General features: G+C 33.7%; 2 protein-coding genes across 5 annotated transcripts; one reads left to right on the forward strand and one right to left on the reverse strand.

Moving 5' to 3' along the window:
* Positions 1–11,768: 11,768 nt before the first annotated feature.
* On the forward strand, positions 11,769–13,125 carry LOC112740996 (dihydroneopterin aldolase 1-like). Of its 3 annotated transcripts, none has more exons than XM_025789758.3 (3): positions 11,769–11,908; positions 12,220–12,424; positions 12,845–13,125. In XM_025789758.3, exons 2-3 carry the CDS (start codon positions 12,228–12,230, stop codon positions 12,960–12,962), a joined length of 315 nt encoding a protein of 104 aa, XP_025645543.1. In that variant the 5' UTR covers positions 11,769–11,908; positions 12,220–12,227; the 3' UTR covers positions 12,963–13,125. The 3 variants fall into 3 exon arrangements, with proteins under 3 accessions (XP_025645543.1, XP_025645542.1, XP_072069689.1); XM_025789757.3 differs by having other exon boundaries at positions 11,852–11,908; positions 12,217–12,424; XM_072213588.1 differs by having other exon boundaries at positions 11,854–11,908; positions 12,192–12,424.
* Positions 13,126–13,748: 623 nt separating this feature from the next.
* On the reverse strand, positions 13,749–15,776 carry LOC112740995 (probable purine permease 5). 2 transcript variants are annotated; one of them, XM_025789756.3, is made up of 2 exons: positions 15,601–15,776; positions 13,749–15,164 (listed from the first exon to the last, which is right to left on the reverse strand). In XM_025789756.3, exons 1-2 carry the CDS (start codon positions 15,632–15,634, stop codon positions 14,098–14,100), a joined length of 1,101 nt encoding a protein of 366 aa, XP_025645541.1. In that variant the 5' UTR covers positions 15,635–15,776; the 3' UTR covers positions 13,749–14,097. The 2 variants fall into 2 exon arrangements, with proteins under 2 accessions (XP_025645541.1, XP_025645540.1); XM_025789755.3 differs by having other exon boundaries at positions 13,749–15,167; positions 15,601–15,775.
* Between the last annotated feature and the right edge of the window lie 2,509 nt (positions 15,777–18,285).

Genomic DNA, 18,285 nt, shown 5'->3' on the forward strand with positions numbered 1-18,285 from the left:
ACCAAGAAACAAACTACCGTTGCCCGCTCTTCCACGGAAGCAGAATATCGTGCACTTGCCAACACAACTTGTGAACTTCAATGGATAATAAATGTGTTACAATTTTTACGCATCTCTCCTATTCGCCCACCAGTTTTATATTGTGATAATCAGAGTGCTCTTCATATTGCTGCTAACCCGGTTTTTCATGAACGGACCAAACATTTAGAGGTTGATTGTCACTTGGTTCGACAAAAAGCTCAAGCTGGAGTGATGAAACTTCTCCCAATTCCCTCTTCTGGGCAACTAGCTGACATCTTCACCAAGCCTTTGTCTCCTCAACCCTTCCATCTTAATCTGAATAAGCTTAGTGTTCTTGACATCTTTCATCCTCCAGCTTGCGGGGGCGTATTAAACCACTCTTCCACCTTAGCCCATGACAACAATAAAGACGTCTCACGGCCCACAAATTCAGCCCAACAGAATACACAAATTAAATTATAATTTAGTCTTTATCTTATCTTATAGTTATCTTTATCTTTATCTATATCTTATCTTTATCTAATTTTATCTTTCATAGGCCAATACTCTATATATACTTAGTTTTACCTTCATAGTTTACAATTCATTCAATCAATAATCAATAAAATTTCTTCATCTTTTTCTTTCACAATTCTTTTATTTTCCTATTCTTTCACAATTTTATTAGAGGATAAGTAAATATCTTTCCTTCCAAGGCTTCTTGAAGTATTACATAATTAATAAATAAGATAAAATTATTTTTTGTTCTTAATAATTTTTCAAAAATTTTAAAAATATTCTTGATGTTTAATTTATTTTAATTTTATCTTTCATTATTATCCTTTCTCTCTTCCTTGTTTTCCAAGAAAAAAAACATTTAACATGTGGGTAAAATAAAAAGAGAGAGAACCGTGGAAGTAAGAGATGAATTTGGATAAAAGCTGAATGTTATTAATTTTTATTTCATGTTATACATGTCCACATCCTTAGGTTAATTTACATGTGGTGAGATGATAAATAATGGGAAAGGAGGGATGAATGTATATTAGAGATAAGAGTGAGAAGAAATTTGTGGTTAAAAATTAATTTTGGAGGTTAATTATAAAAAATAATAATTATTTGATTATTTATTTTTATTTTTTTAGATCAAAGAAATAATTATATCAATATAAATTACATTTGTATTATATGTTATCTCAATTCTAAAATATTTTAGTAAAGTTAAAAGTTGATTTTGGATCTAGTAATTAAATATCATCAAGAAGTACTTTTTCGTCTTATATAAAAAATAAAAATTTATTAAAAAATTTTGTACTTTATTTTTTATTTTTGATATAGGTTTACCCGGTTAAAACAATTCTTGAATTTTGTGAATTCTAGTGGCGAAAAAATCTAAAAAATTATTACAGAAAATTAGATTCTTATATTCTACCTAAAGAACTTAAATAGGATAAAAATATTAGAGACAAAATCGATATCTTTTAATTTTTTTTCTTTAATAATTTTAACTTTTTATTAAAATTTATTTTTATTTTACTTAATTTGATAATTTTTTAACAAATAATATATTATTTTTATCTTCAATATTTTTGTCTTATTTAAATTTTTAATATTTTAAAATTATTCAAATATTATCCTATTATTAATTCTGTTAATAAATTATTAACAATAGAACAATATTAAAATAATTTTAAAATATTAAATATTAAAATATAATAATTTAAATATTAAAAACAACTTTAGAATTTATTCTAAAGAATGAAAACAAAAACAATCTTTTAATCAAAATATAAAAAAGAAATAAATTCGAATTATCTTTGTTGTCTTGAAATGATAATTTTACATTAAACATATCTCATATCTCAGAACACATCAATTAAATTAATAGACACATAATAGTCAAATCATAGAATTATCATAGTATCAAAGATTCAAAAACTCCCCAAAAAAGATGAGTTTAACCATATTCATACAACCTAATAACCTGTTTCAAAACAAAACCACTTCTTGGTCTTGTTCTTCATCACTATGAAATTTGGAAAATCATATACTCAGTAAAATTAAACGTGTGTGTTAAACAACATAAGCCAAGTGGAATCTCTTCTTTTTGCACAAAAACTAGATCGAGATAAATTTCTTTTGATAGTGTTACATTGTTTAATTTGTTTTGTGTTATCAATACATTGCTAGCTACCAAGTTAGGATGGAACCTGAAAGTCTGTAGAACAATTTGGGAGGGTAATCAAGATAACTTGTAAAAAAAGAATTCACATGGAGGAGGAGGGTAATCAAGATAATGGTAACAATTTTAATATTGACCAAAGTCAAAGTCAACTCAATTTTATGAACAACATTCCTAATCATAATTGTGTTCTTGATCATGATAATTTGGTATATCAAACTCAAAATTCTAATTCTGAGATCCAAATGTTACTCATCTTGTGGCAAACAATAATGAGGTGATCTTGAATTCTAGTAGCCAAGTTAATGTGTTTCTAGATTGTTCAACTACAAATCAACTTGGGGTTATGAGTTCTAAAGAAAAGAGTGTTATTGTGGATTCCACAAATCAAATCGATGAAGATGGTAATCTGATTAATTGGAATGATCTTGCTGAGGTTGAGAATTAGATTAATCAACTTCAATATGAGACTAATTTAGAGGATATTCTTTCTCATAAATTTCAAAATGTGTCACAATCTTTGCAAATCTTGCCACCAACAACATTGGATGAATTTTTGGCTGATTTCAGCCACTCAACATGTAAATGAAGCAGACTATATAAAATACATTCTCTATCACTTGTAAAATTCAATTTTCAATTCAACAAAAGAATCTCTCTCTCTCTCTCTCTCTCTCTCTCTCTCTCTCTCTCTCTCTCTCTCTCTCTCTCTCTCTAACCTTTCTTTACTGATACCTCACATGGTATCAGAGCTCACGTTCTGATCCATGGATCACCCCATACCCGTCGCTGCCACTCAAGCTCCAACAAGTTTAACAATGGCGTCAATCGCAAATTTTTCAGCTACGATTAAACTAGACGAACACAATTTCAAAGCGTGAAAAAGGCAAGCATTAGCGTGCATCAAAGCTAATAAGTTACAAAATCACCTTAACAAAGAAGCAATTCCAAGGAAATACAATTCAGAAGCAGATCAAGCAATCAGAAAATTGTCACCCGAATTTGAAGTGTGGGAGCAACATGATGAATGCTTAGCGGCGTGGATGCTCTCGTGCATGGATGAAATGTTCGTCAACAAGGTAGTAGAATACATCTATGCACATGAAATCTGGAAAGCTCTAGAAAAATACTTTGCGGCAAGGTCAAAATGAAGGATAAAAAAAAAACACTATTTTGATTTTTTCTCCTCACTGCACTGCAAGTAGCAGCAGCAGCAGTAGCATAAACATCATAAAAAAGCATTTTTTTTTCTCCGGGGTAGTGAAATCCTTCGCTATTATTATAGGTTTGACGAATTTCGTGCTTACGGTGGCTGGTGTGAGTGCGGTGGTGCTTCTTCTAAGGAGCGACGTGAAGCAATCTGCCAACATATTCAGGTGCAACGTTAAGCACATCCGTAACTGGCTCGAAGAAGAAACCGCTGCTTCTTCCAAGTGAGTCCCTTTTTTCCATTTTCTCTCTGATTTCCATCTGGGTACTTGTTTATTCTCGTCAAGTTTTGATCTTGTGTTCTAAGTTGCTTCTGTTTTTAGATTTTCGGTTGATGGTTTTGTTGTTGAAATTTTTTGTTTTTTGGTTTTTTTGTTTTGGGGGAGGGGGTGTTAGGGTTTACAGTTTAGGAGTGGAATTTGGATAACATAGAGTGATTGGTTGGATATTGGAATTCTGAACTTGGAAGCTTATGTTTATGGATTATGTTATTTTGTGTTCAAAGTTAGCTTATATTTGATTGTAGAGAGTGAAGTTCTATCATCCTTTCATAGAGGAAAAAACTATACATTATGTTAATTTTCAATACAACGTTGTATTCTATTATTAATGTTAGTATTGGGTCGATAAGGCAAATATACAAGAAAAAATATTGGTCACATTACATTTCCTTTAAAGGAATTTCTCTCCTAAAAAACATTACGTGGAGAAGGCTAAGCTTTGACCTGGAGTAGTGAAGGAATGGCGGTTTTGAAATCCGACCTTGCAGGTGAGGTTTGTCTAGTAATCAGCTCACTTTTGCTTAGCTAACTACTTTATGTAAAAAACTGCTTATATTGAGAAAGCTAGATGTAAGAACCTGGTTTTCGATAAACAGATTTTTCTGGCTATTTCCAAATTTATTTTGTGAAATTTCAAACCATGGCCCAATAAGAAATAGTGAGGCTGGCCCAATGGTAAAAAAAAAAAGAAAAAAGAGAGAAAAAAATAAAAATTAAAAAGAAAAAAGCCATTAATATAGTCAAAATTGACTTTACGAGAGTAATTAATTTTTCCTAAGTCAAGTTTGACTAGTAAATAATAGATATTAGATTACCATTGGTTTATTTTCTCACTAGAGACTTTTTGAGCCGGAAATTCACTTTTAGTGACAGTTTTGCGTGCGCCGAGAAAAACTCTTGTAACCGAAAATTTCGAAACTAGTGGTAAAAATAATTTCTACCTTGGTAATTGTGTCCCAAGATTAATATTAGCCATTCATTTATGATTTATTTCTTTAAGAATAAATCTTAGCCATTAATTATTTTACCACACGGTAAAATTTATTCCGAACCGAATTTCTGACTAGTATTACGCAAACGACTCCTAGAGATCCCAAATCTTCTTACTTGCCACCCAAGTAACTTGTCTCTCCTTCTCAGCCTTTGGGCCGAGACTATCTTAGCCCTTCACCCCTCTTTGTTGTGCATTTAACCTCGAGTAACTAACTGCGGTTAGTTGCGATAAGCTCGACATGTAAGCGCTGACTAAGCTTCTTCGTTTTCACGCTCCTTATTCATTGAAGCCCAGCCCTTGACCACGAAAATTTCAGCCCCTTTTACCATCATAAATTCAGCAAGACTTTGATTTTTTATTAAGGAAGCATTTGCCACAAAATTCAAAAAATACTTTACACATTTTTACACTCTTTTAACCGAATTCTTGAGAGAGAAAGACAGAAAATTCTTACCATCATAAATTCAGCAAGACTTTGATTTTTTATTAAGGAAGCATTTGCCACAAAATTCAAAAAATACTTTACACATTTTTACACTCTTTTAACCGAATTCTTGAGAGAGAAAGACAGAAAATTCTTAAACTTGTTCTCTACGCCCCAGTCACTATTTCAACTCTTCTTCCATTGTTCTTCATGTGTTCTTCAAGGACTTAAACCATACAAGCACAAACTGTTGCCCGTTTTCGCTAATCATTGCGTTTATACTGAAATTTTGGCTAGGTAAACCGTTGTTCTTCCTCTTTTCCTTTTCTATTTTAAAAACAGTAGCCATAATGAATTCTTACTCTCCTCTATGTACAGAGAACTCATCTCGAAGCACCCATGGAGCACGCCTAAGGAGTTAGAGAAATTCGAGCTCAAAGTGGTTGAATTTCGACGTTTTTGCGACACTTTCGGCCAAAAACAAAACTGCACCATCACCATCTGTGCTTCTACCCTTGTGTGAACGTTTTCTAGTATGTGAAAGGTTTAAGAACTGAATTCAATAAAAAATAAGGGTTAGGATTAGTTAGAGTATAGTCGTGCTTGTTTTCGGTGCTTATATGAGCCACTTTGTGGTGATTTTGTGCTTGATTTTTAATTCTGAAAATTCAGTGATGCTTCTCTATTTTTAGACTGTTATTTGAGTGATATATGAAGCTATTTGCCTCTGAAAAATGTATGAGACAGTAAAAAATTAATAGAGCACTTGGGTTTAAGTTTCAAGCCTTAAAAATGGATAAAAATGAAAAACTGCACCCCTGAAAATCCAACCACTAAATGATCATGAAAGTCACGTGTGTAAGGGTCAAAAAGAGGTTAGAAAACTGATTTTAATCCTATGGAACAAAGGTGTAAAGTAAAAAGGGTATTATGGTCATTTTTAGGTAAAAAGAGAGTTAAAAATATAATTTAAATAAAAAATAAATAAAATTATAAACTTAGTATCATTAGGGGTAAAATAGTAATTATATAAATTAATTGGGTCAAAATTATAATTATAATAAAGTTTCGGGTCTAAATAAAAATTTTAGTAAAAGTTAGAAGTAAAACGGTAAAAAGTGGTAACTAGAATAAGTAAATAAATTAATAAAGGGTAAAATGATCTTTTAGGTTCCTAAGTATAGAGTTGGCATTAATTAAAAATATTATGAATAATTTGGTCAAAGAAAAATATTAGGATTAACTTGATAATATTTTGACACTAAATAAGGTTAAACGGTAAAACTAGAGTACTTAAGGGCATATTAGTAATTTTAGGCATAAAGTCAAATTAAAAATAATTAACTAACTCAATGAAGGAGAAAAGGTCTATTAGAAAAAAAAATATGAGGGTAAAATGGTGAAGTAATAACACTAGTGGTGAAAGCGTCACTAAAAGCCTAAAGAAAACTAGAAAAAAACGAAGTTATATACAGAAAGGGTAAAATTGAAAGTGTACAAAAATTTCAAGGACAAAATGGTAAAATATGTGACAAGGCTGAGATATTTTAAGAAAGGACCGGACACAAATTTTATTTAAAAAGAAGGGCAGAGATGTCCCATAGAGATAAAGTTTATTGAGATGTGCCGCGGAAAAAAAACTGTAAAGCCCAAGGTGCTTGAGATTGTTTAGAGGCGGGTATTACCCACTGACTGCTAAAAATCTGTTTCCCCTTTGTGCGTATATTATGGCGTCAAGCTTTGTGACAATTGCCTGTGTCATGGACTGGTAGTATTCTTAACCACATCGACACCTATGCACGGACGGACGCAATCGGGAAACCATATCTAGGACTAGTTCCTAGGTAACGTCGGGTTGCGAGTAGTCAACCGACGCATGAGCTCATGGCCTGCATAGGACCAGGCATGCATCATACTTGGTTGCTGCGTTCTCTATGTTTGTGATTGCTTACTTGTACCTGTGTTTGTATTTTGTCTCGGCTTCTTGTATTTTGTGCTTGGTTACTATTCTGCTATATACTTGTGCTTGTACTTGTTTGTGTGACTTACTGACCTAACTGCGCGAAGTCTTAGACTTAGGCTGCGGAACCCCTTAGGTTTTCTTGTGTAGTACCCTGCTGGAAACCTTAGGTTCTCACCCCTTACTTCCCCATTCCCCAGATGCAAACTGGCGAGATCTTCTTTGAGTTTTCAGTCTTGGGACTAGCGAGCAGCAGTAGAATTACTGAAGGGTCAGAGCGACTTCTTTTACTTTCACACAGCACTTCCGTGTTTCTTCAGCTACCAGGGATCAATGACCAGCAGTAGTTATAATAGTAGCAGTGGTAGTAGTTGTCTTTTCCCTCGCTTTGTATAGACTTTTAGAGGGCTAGGTGCTTTTGTAAATACATATATAAACAAGTTAGAATAGGTCTCAGACTACAGTGACTCTTGTGAGTCGAGGCCTGTTAGTATAAATATGGAGTCTGTAAATATTTTCATGAATAAGCAACGACGTAACTTGGTGTGAATTATGATGTACTAAATGAGCCTTCGGGCATATATGTATGATATTACTATGTTTTCTGTATTTTCTATGCTTCATGTATATATTATCTATTTAACTATTATCTATTTTGTTATATCTATATATCTGACACGCGATCTCGACTAGCGCTACAGGCTCATATGTATATATTTAATATAGGGTCTGAAGTCTCTAGGGAAAGTCGTGTAGTAGCGCCTGGCGGCTAGCATTGGTCATGACATGCTAGAACCTGGATCGCTACACTAGAAAGAATTGGTGTCGTTTATCCTAAGTAATCATGCCTAAGGGTCTTAGATTTTGATGATGTGCTAGCAGTGTTAGAAATATGTTCCTTTAACCTTTTTGTTTTTCTCTCTTTGGGATTGTTACTTGTTTATGATATAGTACAATGGTGTTGTTTGATTCGTGTAGTTAGCCCTATATACAACGGGAAAGAGATTTCCCTGTAATGCATTTTTAATGGATTTTAGAGCCACTGCTTTCCCATTTTGAGAAGGATTTGATCTGAGTGTTTCTCTTGATGGAAAACTGCATGTTTAATTGGTAGTAAGACAAAAAACAACAGCTTCGAAGACTGAAATCTGTTAAGTATCATAGTATAAATGAATTGGATCAATACTATTTTTCAAATAAAACACCTAAGCAACTACCATTAGAAGTAAAGGGAACTTGGTGCGTAGGACTCTGATCTGGTGGGTTTAGGGAGAGTAGATATTTGTTGCCTTATTCTTTTGTGTAGAGAGGCTATTTCTAGGATTTGAACCCCATAATCTCTGACATTCGCCCTCTAAATAAGTATTACTAGAAATAAACTTAGAACTATTGATTTGGTTATTAAATTAGTAAGCCAAAATGTATGTTAATATGTTATGAATCTACTAGAAAATAATTTGATGGCTTTTTTGTGATTTGGAATTGCACTTTAAAGCATGCTTGTCCTAAACCTTAAACCTAAACTTACATATCTTCATTTTGTTATTTTTCTTCTTATATTGCAACATCGACGTAGGCGATGGTTACTTTTTCCGTCGATTATACATAGATTTAACTGATTTTTCAGATTGTAATATGTTCTTGCAATTCTTTTTTTAGGGAAATGCAAAAATCTGCAAAAGAATTGGAATCAAAGGTGCCTCCAAAAGAGAGTCCTAAGGAGGACAAGCACTAGATCTTTATGCAAAGTGATGGAGTTTGTTTAGTGCAGTTGTTCCTTTTTTTCCCCTTATATAGAGTTCTTATGAATGCATGTTTTTTTGTTACTAAAATGCATTTTTCATCTATGTCTGTTGATATAAAGTATGAACTCTTTCAGACCCCTATTGTTCTCATATATACGTATCCATCAATAACAAAGTCATAGTTATTCTACCTTTATACATTTCCATTTTTCTTTAGCAGATCTGTTTTGAATTGAATGAACATCTGAGAATGTTGATTTAAGACTTGTGAGGCGCATGAAAGGGATTTTATTATTTTAAACAAAAGAATAAATGACCATTTGTACCCATGAGAAATGAAAACGCTGACATTTGTACCCATGATAGCCTGAAACTAAACTTATACCCATGATAGATGCCCTTCGTGTGACAAAAGTGCCCTGACTTGGATCTGAGCTTGGTTCATAGGAATCCGATCCTACGTGGCACTCCCTCCCCTATCTTCAACCCCTCTCTCTCTTACTCACACACACACTCTCTCTCTCCAAACCCCACTCTGGCCCCTTCTTCCTCAACACTCACTCCCTCACCATCCACTCCGCCCTTCACGCCGACAAAGCCATCCTTTTCTCCCTCCCCACCACCTCTGATCCCATCAAGGACACCCTCCTCACTCTCATGCTTTCCAACCACTCTTCCTTCATCGTCACCTTCTCAACCTCCCCTTCCTCTTCCGCACTCCAAATCCGGGATGGTACTTCTCAACCATCTTTTCATACCGGTCAACCAAGCCAGCCAAGTAACTGTGCAGGTAGTAAGAATTCTCAAGGAAAACAACATCATCATCGTCCCCCTCGTCTTCATCTATCTCTTCCCCAGATTCATTCTCCTCTTCATCAATTATGGAAAAAAAATTCAAACTTTGAAAAAAATCAGCCACTCCACAAATCAGTAACAAAAAAAAATCAAAGTGAAGGAGAAAAGGACACGCGATTGAGGAACACAGGTATGAACGTGTTGGTAATATTTATTTCTCAAATAAATGTTCTAATTTTTAACAGCATCTCTCTCTTTCTCTGAATACAATTATTCAATTAAGCTAAGCAAATGAAGCACCCTTTTTTGTACAGAAGAGAGAGAGAGAGAGAACAAAAACAACATAGAGACAGAAGACATGTCTGCCTTTGATACCTACAGCGTCGACTCCGATCACCACCAAAACCACGCCGACGAAGACAATTTCTCTGGATATGGCGGCTACTCCAACTTCTCCGGCGGCAATGTCCCCATCGTTGATCACACTTCTCCGTCTGCTTCACCAGACATCTTCGGGTTCAGCGATCTAGATCGAAGCTACTCCCAGTCTCCCTTCGAACTGGTGCATGTAGCAGAAAATGGTAACGACAACGACTACCACGATGACAGCGTTTTTGTCTCAGACGAACCAGTGCTTCCAGCGCCTACAGAAATGTGATCAGAGGAAGGTTACGCCCTTGGTGAGTGGCGCCAGTGAGAAGTGAGAAATGATGAAAAATTTTGGGAATTTGGAAGATTCAAAAAATCTTAATAAGGATGAGGTTGTTGATGTTGACGATGAGAGGAGAAAGTGGCTGTTGAGGAAGAGGCAGAAACGTCGAGAAGGGAAAACGGTGGGTCGATGATGTTGATGGCTATGGTGGTAGCAAGGAACGAGAGCGGTGGTAGGGTTTCAGAGTTTGGAATTGGGGAAGAGAAGATGGGGAATAAAATTATAAATTAAAATTAGATTATATTTAAAGGGTTTGGGGTTTAGAGTGCCACGTAGGATCGGATTCCTACGAACCAAGCTCAGATCCAAGTCAGGGCACTTTTGTCACACGGAGGGCATCTATCATGGGTATAACTTTAGTTTCAGGCTATCATGGGTACAAATGTCAGCGTTTTCATCTCTCATGAGTACAAATGGTCATTTATTCTTAAACAAAAAATTCTAGCATTATCACTCCCTTTTTTTTTGTTCATACTAAGTGTACATACCAAATCAATCAAGTGAATCAACTATAAAAATACATGTTAAAATATAAAAAATATTTTAAGGGTGAATTAAATAACACATGTATATAAATATACAGTGACTAATTTTATAGTTATTTTTTTTTGCACATAACATTTTTATTTTCTTTCACTTGAAAAAAATTAAGAAAGTACATAACGTAAAAAAATATATATATTATTCATTTTTTTAATACTCGAATCCAAAACCTTTGTCCTAAATTATGAAACACGAATACTTTACTGTGTTATGTTTACGTGTTGGACATATTTCGGATACGACACTCGTTCGACACGTGTATCTGCTGTGTTCAACCGTGTCTTAAAAAAATAAAAAAAATTCTTCTCTAAATACTAACGTGTCCGCGTATACAGCCTTATTCTTAATACGTATTATTGAAATGAGTTTATAAATATATATTATTATTAGGTTATGCTACGTGTACACCAAAATTAGCCACCAAAGTCAGCCACCAGTATAAAATACATATTGGAATATAAATATATATTGAAAATAAATTAAACTACACATGTATTTATACACAAATACATTAGTGGCTGATTTTGGTGTACAAATAGCATTTCTCATTATTATTTATTAAAATAAAAATATTTTAAATATTTTATATAATTAAAAAAATATTAAAAAAATTAAAAATTATTTTATATTTAATATCAATAAAAAATTAAAATATCATTATAATTTATCTAAAAAATACTTTATATTATATATATATATATATGTGGTGTTTCTATGTCTTATAACATTATAAAATTTGTGTGAGTGTGTCATGTGTCGTGCCGTTTTCCATGTCCATGTAAGTGTTCTTCATACGTCCTAAGACTTCTTCCCTAATTAACTTGATCATTTAACTCGAGTTATTGGTAATTGGTATTTGGTAGGATTTGAATCATCTTCATTTCAACAACTACAAATTAATAATAAATAAATAAAGAGAAAAAAAAGTTAAAAGAATCAATGTAAAAAAATATGCTATTTATCCACCATGGTTCCACCACAATAAAAATGTCTCTTTTCTTTTCTCTCCTTTCATATTACGAAGCAAACAAATGAACAAGGTTGTTTCCTCTGCTTCTCCAAGGTAACTAACTATCTCTAAATGCTTGTCTCTTAATCATGTAACCAAACACACACATGTGAATTCTGCGTTTGTAATAGATTAACCAATTTCTTGAGTTTAAATTTGGTTTTGCAACTGTTAAAGAGATATATTGATAGCATGGGAAACATACAAAAGGATTATCACCATTTAAATTTGACTGGATTCAATCTCAACTCTAATAAGAATTTACGATTATTATATAATTTTGCAACATTGCATTGAGGAACTAGGATTATTATTATATTATTGTTGTTTAATTCAGTGTTAGTGTTCCCCTATGATGATAGCAGCAACAACAATGGAAACTGAATCACTTATGAGGGGTGACAAACTCATTCTGAGGGGATTAATGTTCCATGGTTTTCATGGTGTGAATCCAGAAGAAAGAACACTTGGTCAGAAATTCTTGGTAGATATAGATGCTTGGATTGATCTTAGAGCTGCTGGTAAATCTGATAACTTGTCAGATTCAGTTAGCTACACAGATATATACCGGTGAGTGATAATTAACACTCAATCTTTTCATAGTTAAAATCAAAACAAGAATAGCTAAATCCAGTTATCATGTTAATTATTAAATAAAATGAAGTGCTATGTCTTGTTTATGTTTCCAAAGTATCAGCATACTGCATTCTAATAATTTTCTTAGGGTTGAATAAGACGTTAGTTTTATAAAATGAGCTATTTATGATTTCATTCTGAAAATGAATTTAGTTTTGACGTACTTTGCCGGTATAAAGCGGTTTTACATGTGCATCCAATGTGTAAGGTCATGTCAGCAAAAATAACTATTTTTTACGTTGACCGTGTGAATAATCATCTAAAATAACACGTGATTAAACGACTGTGTATAACGTTTTACAACATCAGTGCATCAAAATACTATGTTAATTTGTGAAGTATTGATGAATGCAGAATAGTAAAGGAAGTTATTGAAGGGCCACCTCACAACCTTCTGGAATCAGTGGCTCAAAAGATTGCAAGCACAACTCTAACCAATCACCATCAGATATCTAGTTATAGGTCCAGTTGATTACTTAGGAGTTGAGGTTCATAGGTTCAGAAGTGATGTAGCAAACTAGAATCTAGTTTGATTTTCAGTGCTGAATGTTTTGTAACTCTGACTTTGTCTTTTCATTACATTGAACTTCCAAGAATGCTTTGGTTAGATAAGACAGCTATGGTTTTAAATTTAATCTCTACTTGATTAATATACAAAGATAAACAAAAGATAATTCCTTTAATTGCAGATTTGTTGAGGGTTGATGTGAACTTTCAAAGCTATGGCATGCTTTGCATGAAACTAACTTAAAGTTTATGAACGAAGCTTTCTCAGTAACCATTTCTTTCTCAAATTTTCATCCAATGCCATAAACATCCTTGCTCTTCTTTCATCTTCCAAAAATTCACATGCATCTAGTATTAGATCTTCATCCATGCCTGGTATATCCTGAAGCACCTTAATAGCCTTATCTATAGAAAAGGTATCTTCTATCTTTGTTTTCTTTGTTAGGGAGGTAACCACAACTGCCATGTCAGAGCTGCCACCATACCCTCGCCATCGTTTCTCGCCTTCTTATATTCATTCGAGGACATATCAAGTTGGAGCCTCTTTTGGTGACCGGAAACCTTTCTTCCTTCGCCTAAATGCAAAGGTTCTTTAACTGCATCAGGAAGAGGCTGAGATTTTCTGGTAGAATTCTTTTCTCTGCCAACATGCAATGCTATGTCATCTGCAAAAGGGGGTGGTTCGGTATCTGGTGGAATTCTATTCAAAACACCAACATACTCTCCATATTTTTAAAAAAATGAGCCTATATTACACACGAATAATTGAGGCCTGCATATAAAACATACTAGTCAATAAGAAATTGAGTCTTATACTCCTATAAACATACAACATTTAATGCAGCCCTTCCGACAGAGGTATATTCATCATTCAACTAGAAAGTGGACTAGGTTACTGGACTCCACATTCTACGAAAATGGATCCTCTCCAGTTTTTTTAACACTTGAGGAAATGAAGTATGATCTCTCACCATTAACTTTATAAGTGAGAAAAAATTAATATGAGAGAGAGAGCAATGAAGGGTGAGAGATCACAATTGACACCATCCAATTTTTCTTCACTGGAGAGGATCCACTCCCGACATTCTACACCTGCTTTCTTAAGATGATTTTTCACCCATAGAACTGCCATAAATAAATGAGCCAAATCCCCATACGGTAATCAACAGTGAGAGGATCTTGAAACCACTCATTGGGTCATGAAGCAATATCACTGCAGCAATGCTTGTTATCGGAGTTCTGACCGCATTAAGCACACCTGCTAGCACAGTCGAAGCCAAGAAAACAACGGCGGTGGCTCCTAAGACCCCCAACTGAAATGTGATTGCACCCCAAATGATTACAAGGTAATAAGCTGCTCGACCGCCTTTGAAATTGTTAGCTTCAGATGCCATTCCTTGAAAATCACGGCTCAGAAGAACCCCTACAGTGGTGAACGCAAATGCAAAAAGAGATACCATAACTTGTTGTTCCAGAACAACAATGAAGGACCTTCTTCCGACTAACTTCACAAAGACCAACTCCGAGAGGGCAAAAATAAGCCCATGAAGAGCAGACCCTAATATGTCCCACACGTATCCCATGATGTACTGGCTGTCACTGATGCCAGGATATCTATCTGAGCTAGAATCCAATGCGATAATGGTCAATCCAGCAGTTATGACAACAATAGAATTTATTATCGAAGCATTGATTTGGTTCTTGACAAGAAGGTAACCGAAGAGCGCAGAAAAAACAAGGGAAGATGATGCCACCAGTGAAGCAGTAGATGCAGGGAGGTATGCATAGGCGTAAGCATACATAAGGTTGTCAGCAGCACTTAGAAAACCCAAAAAAATATAAGATAGAGCGAGTTTTAAACTCAGCGGCGTTGGAGAGATTCTCTGAACAAAGTACGTAGGAAACAATATCAGAGCGGTTAGAGGCCATCCAGCCACAGACACCCAAGATATGATCCACTTGCTTTGGCCGCCATTATCATAATAAACGCGAGACAGGATGCTGGAAGCAGGAAATGCCACGAGCATTGCTATGATTCCAAGAATGAGAAGAATCCAATAGGGGATTGGCCTTCTTTTGTATGCATCTCTAGCCTTAGCTGTGAATTCGAAAATTTGATCCCAAAGTGAAGAGGGAGGAGTTGATGATTCTGGCTCCATAGATGATTCTGCTATAAAAAAAAAAAAAAAAAAAAAAAAAAAAAAAAAAAAGCCTTTTATACTTCTACATATATATCAACAAATCAATGACTTCTACATTAAATGAGAAACAGAAAATCATGGCTACTTTGTCTTCAACTGTTAAGTATTACATATTTTCGTCATAAACCAAATAAGGGATTATCCAGACCCATAACAGATGCAAAAACAAAAACAAACTCAAAGATTAACTCTGTAACATCAAAATTTATTTCCAAATTTTGAAGCATTCCGAAGTCATAAAATTGTCAACTAATCTGAATTCATTACAAGCTCCGAAATATTGATGAATGGAATGGCGAAATTGGAAGTTAAAACCACACACCAGCATATGTTCACGTCACTAGAAGAATAAATAAATATGAATTAGTTTGTTTCAATCATTTCAAATCGGAGACAACCTACCAGGTTCAAGCAGCGGCACAGACGGCAGTGGCATGACGGTCTTATTGGAGAGAGAGAACGGTTGAGTGCGCGAGTGACGCAATTAGTCACCGAAAAAAGCATAAAAAATTATTTTATGAAAGACCTGATAAGAATATTCCAAATACATGGATGAAAATGGATCCGTACAGAAAAAATAATTCTCCTAAGTTAAGCCCATTAATTTGTATAATTACAAACCAATCCGGTTCGATAAAGAAAATTGGGAATGGTTAAACCCAAAAAAATAATATAGTTGTTAATCAAATAAAATAAATATATTTTAACAGCTAAATTTTTAAAATGTTTAGAATTAATTCAATAACAATGCATGACAATTATATCTGATTTGCTTATATTAAAAGTTATTCTCATAAAATTATTGTTAAATTAATGCTAAATTTTTTAAAAATTAGCTATAAAAAAATATATTTAATGCAATTCAAAAACTTTTAAAATAAAATTAAAACAATATAAAGCTTAAATTTTTTTTAAAACTTTTAATAAATTTTAAAAACAAAAAATATACTTTACTCTTTATTTTAAAAGGCAACAAATTCGTTACTTCTTTTTTTTTACGTGGAAGTAACATTAACAATCGTAAAAATATTTATAATTTGAACCCCGCATTTTTGTTTTAGAAAATTTTGGTAATTAAAAATTTGTCTCTCTGCCTTTTATTTTAACATATTCCCCCCTCCTTTTAATCATAATTTCAAAGAGATGAGACAGTTAGTGTTTTTGTCTCTTACTAGTTTCTACTGCCATCGCACCACACTTTTAGGTCCTCTGTGTTGTTGTGCTTTACCTCTGTCCCTGTGCCGCTGTCACTCTTGCTCATCTAGGATTTCAGAAGATTGTCGTTGCTTCTATTGCCAGGGCCGCGACACCACAATTCTGCTGCAGTCGCCACATATCTAGCCCCCTCTGCGTTGAGTTTCGACATCGCCACTATGTTCCTCTTCGTCACCATTATCTCCAATCTTGGTCCTTCTCCCTCATCTCTGTCCCTGCGAACTACTCCTTTAAGGTTTTCTTTTTATTTTATTTTATTGTCCTTTCTATGAAAATTATGTAAATTTAGATGCTCTTATTCTTGTAGGATTCCATAGTAAATTTGAAACTCTATGCAAGTATAACTTGTACCTAACTCAATATCTCTATCCTTGCCAAAACATAAAATGATTTATGTGAATACTGAATACAGAATGCTTGCCAAGTTAAGTATCTATGAGCAAATGTTTCTGATGATGAACTATTCAAAACTGTTCTCTTTAGGTGACAATGGCATAAGATAGTAAGCATTTCTAAGTATCATTTTATGACTTTCACTTGGCCTGTGAAGCATCTACCGTTATTTCCAGAATATGAATTTTATCATTCAACAAGAAAGCAAAACATATTTTCATCATAATTATAATCCTTGTTTTACTTTTGCATAGAAGATGTTAATAACATATTGCTTAGACTATTCAGTGAAGCGCCAAACGAAATGTATTTTTGACAACTATTCAATGAAGCGCCAAATATAAATTCAGGATATGGTTGAACCATGCTATTGCTTATTCTTTGGATTACATTATATCACATCAATTATACCTAGCAATGCTTGTTTTAAATTTTCAGGTGGGCAAACAACCAAAGTGCTCTTCTATGTTTGTACTAATTTGTTTGTTTACAATTGAATTTGATTATTTACATTATTTTTTGTAGGCCTATAATAGCATCGCAATTGTTATTGACAAATGAAGTATTTCTTGATTGATAGAACATTCGGAAGCCAACTTAAATTTCTTTCTCCCAAAAAGCTTCTTGACGTGGCGAAAATTAGCCGATTAAGAAATTAATGTAAGAAATACGTTGCAAGTACAGTTCTTAACCAGCAAAAATTTGCTTATCAATTTAGAAATGTTGTCACAAATTTAGAATAAAAATACTAGGAGTATGAATCCCAGGTCGTCTCCGAAGGAATTGATAAAAGAGTGCTATCTTACTTGTTACCTAGATTATTTCTTTATCAATAATAGGTTCACCAGGTTTACCATTGTAATTACTTTTTATGTACTCTCACTAAAAAAATAATTACAATGATAAACATGGTAAACCTATTATTGATAAAGAAATAATCTAAGTAACATTACTGCAACAAGATTCCTCTCCAGAATTCAGTTTGCAATGCTGAGTATCTTCATTGTGAGATAATATGCACATACTAGAATAGAAAGGCATGCTTTTAGTTTTATATGATAGCGTTTGGTGGAGAGACAGAGACGGAAAGACCAAGACTAACAGAGACTAAGAGACAGAGATTGAAATAAATCTCAGTATTCTATTTGGTACAAAGTGAGAGATAGAAATTGAAATAAGAATGAAACTCTAATTTAATTTGTACAAAGGGTAAAATTGGAATTAATTAATTGAAATGAGGATATTTTAGGTATAAAATATTATTAAAGTTTTAGTCTCCATCTCTAAAAATTTTAGTCCCCTGTGTCCTTACTTTTTGAAGGTACTGAAATACTAAAATTTTAGGGACAGAGACAAAAATTTTAGTACCAATTTCTGAACTAACAAATATAATACTGAGTCTCAGTCTCTCAGTCTCTGTTTTCGTATCTCAAAACAAACTTAATATGAGCTACTCTCTTGTCAGTAGTGGCTTGATCA

This window comes from Arachis hypogaea, chromosome 14, assembly GCF_003086295.3.
Source record: "Arachis hypogaea cultivar Tifrunner chromosome 14, arahy.Tifrunner.gnm2.J5K5, whole genome shotgun sequence".
In the NCBI taxonomy this organism is placed as follows: Eukaryota; Viridiplantae; Streptophyta; class Magnoliopsida; order Fabales; family Fabaceae; genus Arachis; species Arachis hypogaea.

What these genes read in the sequence shown, in the direction of transcription:
- LOC112740996 (XM_072213588.1), top strand. Translation starts at nt 12,207, where the DNA reads ATGATGATAGCAGCAACAACAATGGAAACTGAATCACTTATGAGGGGT. An exon ending in AGCTACACAGATATATACCG is followed by an intron (nt 12,425 to 12,844) that starts GTGAGTGATAAT and finishes TGATGAATGCAG; the next exon opens with AATAGTAAAGGAAGTTATTG.
- LOC112740995 (XM_025789755.3), bottom strand. Translation starts at nt 15,634, where the DNA reads ATGCCACTGCCGTCTGTGCCGCTGCTTGAACCTG. An exon ending in TGTGCCGCTGCTTGAACCTG is followed by an intron (nt 15,168 to 15,600) that starts GTAGGTTGTCTC and finishes TTTTTTTTATAG; the next exon opens with CAGAATCATCTATGGAGCCA.